Source organism: Trichomycterus rosablanca, chromosome 20 (genome assembly GCF_030014385.1).
Source record: "Trichomycterus rosablanca isolate fTriRos1 chromosome 20, fTriRos1.hap1, whole genome shotgun sequence".
NCBI classification, from domain to species: domain Eukaryota; kingdom Metazoa; phylum Chordata; class Actinopteri; order Siluriformes; family Trichomycteridae; genus Trichomycterus; species Trichomycterus rosablanca.
The window spans coordinates 1,765,265-1,771,217 of record NC_086007.1 but is presented as its reverse complement, the minus strand read 5'-3'; the positions used below and the strand labels follow the sequence as shown (position 1 = coordinate 1,771,217).

The 5,953-nt window shown below is 38.6% G+C and overlaps 1 protein-coding gene across 2 annotated transcripts; it reads right to left on the bottom strand.

Moving 5' to 3' along the window:
• Window positions 1–1,307: 1,307 nt before the first annotated feature.
• Window positions 1,308–4,971, bottom strand: dusp12 (dual specificity phosphatase 12). 2 transcript variants are annotated; one of them, XM_063016907.1, is made up of 7 exons: window positions 4,906–4,971; window positions 3,642–3,915; window positions 2,896–3,009; window positions 2,687–2,805; window positions 2,011–2,098; window positions 1,754–1,934; window positions 1,308–1,504 (listed from the first exon to the last, which is right to left on the bottom strand). In XM_063016907.1, the coding sequence occupies exons 2-7, from the start codon at window positions 3,890–3,892 to the stop codon at window positions 1,355–1,357; spliced, it is 903 nt and encodes a 300-aa protein (XP_062872977.1). In that variant the 5' UTR covers window positions 3,893–3,915; window positions 4,906–4,971; the 3' UTR covers window positions 1,308–1,354. The 2 variants fall into 2 exon arrangements, with proteins under 2 accessions (XP_062872977.1, XP_062872976.1); XM_063016906.1 differs by having other exon boundaries at window positions 4,835–4,912.
• Between the last annotated feature and the right edge of the window lie 982 nt (window positions 4,972–5,953).

The window sequence follows — 5,953 nt, the reverse complement described above, 5'->3', positions numbered from 1 at the left end:
GTGTGTGTGTGTGTGTGAACTGGCGCCCCGTCCAGGGTGTTACTGTGTGCCTTGCGCCCATTGAAAAGCTGGGATAGGCTCCAGCACCCCCCGCGTCCCTGATTGGATAAGCGGTTAAGACAGTGAGTGAGTGAGTAAGCATTTAGGGAGTTTTTGTGAGGTGGTGTGGCATAATGGAGAACTTGGGCTCACAGGAGGTACAGGCTTAACATTTGGGGTGTGCAGGCATACCATTTGTTTTTAAAATGGGATATCCAACAAGCTCATAGTCAGGTGTCCACATTTTTGTGCCCATATAGTGTATCAGTGCACCCTTCGTGCAGGTCCCAAGCCCAGATAAATAGGGGGGTTGGGTCAGGAAGGGCATCCTGCGTAAAAAACAGTGCCAAATCATACGAGTATGAACGATCCACTGTGGCGCCCCCTAATAGCAGCAGCTGGAGTTCCTGGAATCTGTACAGTTAATTTGAGACCAACTTATTTATTAGAGTTTTTGATGTTAAATAACATCAAATGTGTTTGATTATTAGGATTTTAACGTCAAGTTTTACACTTTTGGTTACATTCATGACAGGAACGGTAGTTACTCATGACACAAGGTTCATCAGTTCACACCAGTTCACATCAGGGTATATTGAACACAGTCATGGACAATTCAGTATCTCCAATTCACCTCACTTGCACGTATTTAGACTGTGGGAGGAAACCGGAGCTCCCGGAGTAAACCCACGCAGACACGGGGAGAACATGCAAACTCCACACCGAAAGGACCCGGACCGCCCCACCTGGGGATCGAACCCAGGACCTTCTTGCTGTGAGGCGACAGTAGTACCCACTGAGCCAACGTGCCGCCCCTATTAGGATTTTAACGTCATGTTTTACACACTTTAGTTACATTAATGACAGGACAGGTAGTTACTGCTTACACAAGATTCAACAGTCATGGACAATTTTGTATCTCCAATTCACCTCACTTGGGAGGAAACCGGAGCTCCCAGAGGAAACCCACACAGACATAGGGAGAACATGCATCCACATAGAAAGGACCCTGATTGCTCCACCTGGGAATCAAACCCAGGACCTTCTTAGGCAACAGTGCTACCCACTGAACCACTGTGCCACCTTGACTTGGCATATGAATGTAAAGTTACCGACCTAAAATGTATTAAATCCGCAGATCCTATAACTACATGCCTGGACTTATCAAATACTCCTACCCTCAAAATACTTTTCCATTTATTGTGAACTTACCTGTGTACACCCACTGCAGATTCTTTATTTATCAAAGATGAAGCGACTGCACAACATTTACAGAAAATAAATCTTTATTTGTGGTGATAAAGAGTCCGTGACGTTATCGCAGTGCCGATATGTCGACGTGCTTGATCTCGTCCACTCTGTTCTTGTGCATCTGGAAGGCGGGCGTGACCCAGCGACCACACGAACACTGCTCCCCGTACCAGTTAAAGCAGCCCAGTTTAGAGCTGCACTTCGGACACAGGAGCTGAAACACAGCATCCGGTACACACACTTTTACCCGGGCTGTAAACCACATGCTGTCCGGAAGATCCAGAAATCTGGGATCATGTATCAGTAACAGTATAACCTCACCTCAGCCTACACCTGAGACCAGGAGCTCATAGGTTCAATAATACCAACAATTTGTTTTTGAAATGGGACGCCTGACATGCTCAAGGTCAAGTGTCCGAATACTTTTGGCCCTGAAATGAATTCAGTGTTTTTGAAGCAGTACCTGTCCATCCATGACGCCGAGTAGCGCTTCCTGCATCCACTGCACAGGTTCGATGAAGTAGGACGTGCACTGGGTCTGATCTGCAGCAGCAGGTCCTGCACCGGCTCTCTTATGTAAGAACGCAGAGGCTCCGTCACCCACACGGTGACCGAGGACGCTCGAGTGGCGGAACAGCGTACGTCTGTAGCACAGAACACACGCGTCACATTAAAGCTACGTGAATGAGGGAAGTGATCGAATGAGGTTGAGAATTTTACCTGCACTTTCTGCATCGGTACACAGCCTCAGCGTTCTGGGTTTGTGCCGGATCTGCCGCGAACACGTCTTCTGGAAGATTCTGAAGCTCTGCCATGATAAAAGATCATGAATCAGAGCTCTGATTTATTTTAAATGTATAGAATACAGACATCAAGAAGGTTCTAAGTTTCTTAACTTTTTTAATCTGTTTTTTGCATTTCCTAACATTCTACTTGTCTTTTAGATAGACAGACAGACAGACAGACAGAGAGAGAGACACCATTGCTCAGTACAGTTACAAGACAACGAAATGCAGTGAACATCTACCAGAAGTGCAAATAGTAGCATTGTGCAAAAAACAGAGAATATCAGTAAACGTATATATCTATAATTAATATATACTTATATATTATGTCTATGTACATAGTACTATATACATAATAGTAATAATAATAGTAAGCATATAAATAAGAATGGGATTAGCCAAGTATGTATTATAATAATAACAGTAATAATCATAATAAAGATGTGTAAAATAATAACTATACAACTACAGTATATCTATAACTATATAATAATATAAATATTATGTCTTTTAGTGCAACAAATATGCACTGAGGAACTGAGGAAAAGAGAAGGCGGGAGGCACTACATGGGACAGAACGAACCAGAACTGGAGAGGCTGATGGTACAAACCTGGGTATTTCTCAGTAACCTTCCTCAGCCTGAACTGCTTATATACCGGACTGCTGGTGTCCAGTTCACAGTTCATCGCTTCATATAGCGCCAACTGGTCAACAAACTCATCAATCATCCTAAAACCAGAAGAAACCAGTTTATTGTACAGTTTTTTTTTTTTTTTTTTTTTTGAAGAAAATGAGGAGAAATGAATTATTTAATCTTACTTAACGTCAGGTTTGACATGCTGGAGTTTGCTATAGGCGTCCTGTACGTTCAGCTTGTGTTTTTTCATTAAGTAAGCAGTGACCACCGCAGCACTTCTACTCCGACCTGCATGGCTGAATAAACATACACACACCAATAATATTAGTGAGTACTGAGCCAATAAAAACAACAGTTTTACACATGTCCAATTCACACTGGCATTTGTGACCTCTGCCAAATCCTCTGCTGATGCTTGCAAAGAGATCTGCAGATACCTTTTATTAATTCTGTAAAGCACCTGACCAGCATAGTAGTACCATTAAAAACTGAACATAGATCACAGCAGTTGTATTAGTGGGAGAGAAACAGCCAACTAATCAGAAAGGTCTGGGTTTGAATACCGGTTCTGCCAGGCAGCCACTGTCAGACCCTTAAGCAAGACCCTTAACCCTCTGACCGCTCCGACCCCAGCTGCCAAATATTTTGATAAATAAAGATGTTTCATCTTGCCCTGGACTATTATTATTATTAGACAAGCACCTAATTTCAACACATTCAACCACCAAGTTCTTATTTCTATAGATGGAAGAGCAATTTTTGTGGCAACTTTATATCAAATGTACATTCAAACAACATCACTGATTAAAGCAACATAACAAAAAAAAATCTGTTTTTTGTTAATATCACAAGTACAAATACACTTATTTGACTCTATTTAAACCCTTTAAATGACCCAAAATTAAAGGCTGAGTTTCAAAAAACCCACCAGTGAACAAGTACAGATGACGGCGATGAACTCAGGGCTTCACTGATGAACTGAACACAGCTGTCCAGTCTGCTGAGTAAATCTGTGGACGGATCATCCAGTGCGTGGATGAACTTGGTGTGAAGTCCGGTCAGTGTGGGTTGTTCAGAGTCCACAGTAAGAACGTGAGTAATTCCAGTCTGGATCAGAGCTTCACAATCCTTCAGATCTGACACAGAGCCGATATAGAGACCAGCTTCAACCTGGATCATCTTGTATCCTTCCTAAATCTGCACTGTGTAAAAAATGATAAAATTACTACACTAAAAATTGAATAAAATTGAATAAAAGTGGAATATTATACTGTAGTTATACAACACCATACACATTTTCTGTAGCTATTACAGCGTTAGCAGTATAATCACAACGATGTTACTACAACAGTCACAAGGTATTCCTGTTATTACAATATTCATGTTATTATAAAAATATCTATTTATGTTTAACATATAATTCATTTATTCTTAATACAGTCGGTTTCTACAGTAAATGCTCAAACTCAGAGCAGCCAATTCACCTTCTGCATGTGTAAACAGAGGAAACCCACATCCAGTATCATAAATGATGCAAGTTTATGATATATTAGTACAAAGCATATGGTTTTCCAGTGTCTAACTATATTCTTTTGCAAATTCAGAAAATAATTTAATTCCTTTTCTTCAGTGTAACCTAATCATACAATAAAACCACTATTTTACACTGACATTCAGCCAGAGCAACGATATTTTAAATTACATGAAATCTGATCTATAGAGATCAAATAAAACATTTTAATCTAAAACATTAATTGAACTGATAAACAATGATCAATTTAAAACCTCTACAAATACAAACTGTAATAAACTACAGTAACCACGCTAAAACATTTAAACATGAAAACATAATTACAAATAAAAATAAGATATAAAAACAACCAATCACCAAGCGATCATGTGTACAGTAAGTGTAACAGTGTTCCATACAGTTCATTACTGTGTTTTTATATAAAGAGTAAGACAGAAGACAAAAAGAAGACAGTGTGCAAGGCTATACTCTTGTTTGGCTCACAAAGTTAATTACTAATATATTTACATGAAACACACATGTGTACGGAACACTGTGATGGACCTTTCTGTAATTAAATCACTTATGCTAAAACAATCTAGCATACTCACATCCAAAAACATTTGCATTTCTACCCTTTCTGCTCCGTTTGTAAATAATTCATAATTAGTCAGATATTTACCCGTTAGCTTCTTTTTGATAATATTAATCGCTTTAATTTTGTAAAATTAATATAAAACGTGTTTACATGATGTTAAGGGCTCGCAATAACAGGTTCGATAAAAAACAAACGCATAAGATCTTTAGTTCCGGATCTTTCAGTTCCGATGCATTAGCAAGGTCGAGAGTTTGTCACTAGATGGCAATAAACACCGATTCTTTATCGTTTATTCATCTCCACTAAGTTCTTTATCTTGGTTTGGGTCGCGGTGGGTCCGACATTGTGTGAAAACGCTGTGCGCTGGGCCACAAATATACCCTGAAACACTGACTCAGCCAACAAGCGTTATTAGCATGACTGTGTATGCTAAAGTAATGTCAACCCAGCTAACAAAATTACGTTAGAACGTTCTCCAAACGTTCCATTTTGGTTGTGGGAACGTTGCATTGGAATGTTCCCTCAACGTTATTTTGTCCAGTTTTCTTGATGTTCTCAGAACGTTTTTTTAAAGTTATGAAAACGTTCATAGAACGTTACCTAAACCTCATTTGCAACCATAATTTAACGTTCTGGGAACGTTGTCTTGGAATGTTCTAAGAACATTTTAAATAAGGTCCTCTGAACGTTCCCTTAACATTCCATTTTGGTTGTATAAATGTTTTATTAGAACGTTCCTTCAACGTTATTTTGTCAGTTTTTTGTCAGTTTTCTTAATATTCTCAAGACATTTAATACAAGTTAAAGAACAAAAACATTTTATTAATGCTTGAAATGTTACTGTGTGTAATGTGGGTTACACTTGATAAAATTAATATTTTAAAAGCTATTGAAGTTATTAATATGCTGAATACTTTAAATGTTATTGAAGTTATGAATAAAAATCTGTTTTTTATTATGTAATAAAGGGTAAAAGTGTCAGTATAAGAGTTGTAGTATGTAATGTGAGTTACACTTGATAAAATACAACTTGTTTCGGAGCAATTTGATGAATACTTTAAATGCTATTGAAGTTATGAATAAAAATCTTTGGTTATTATGTAATAAAGGGTAAAAATTAACAGAGTTAACA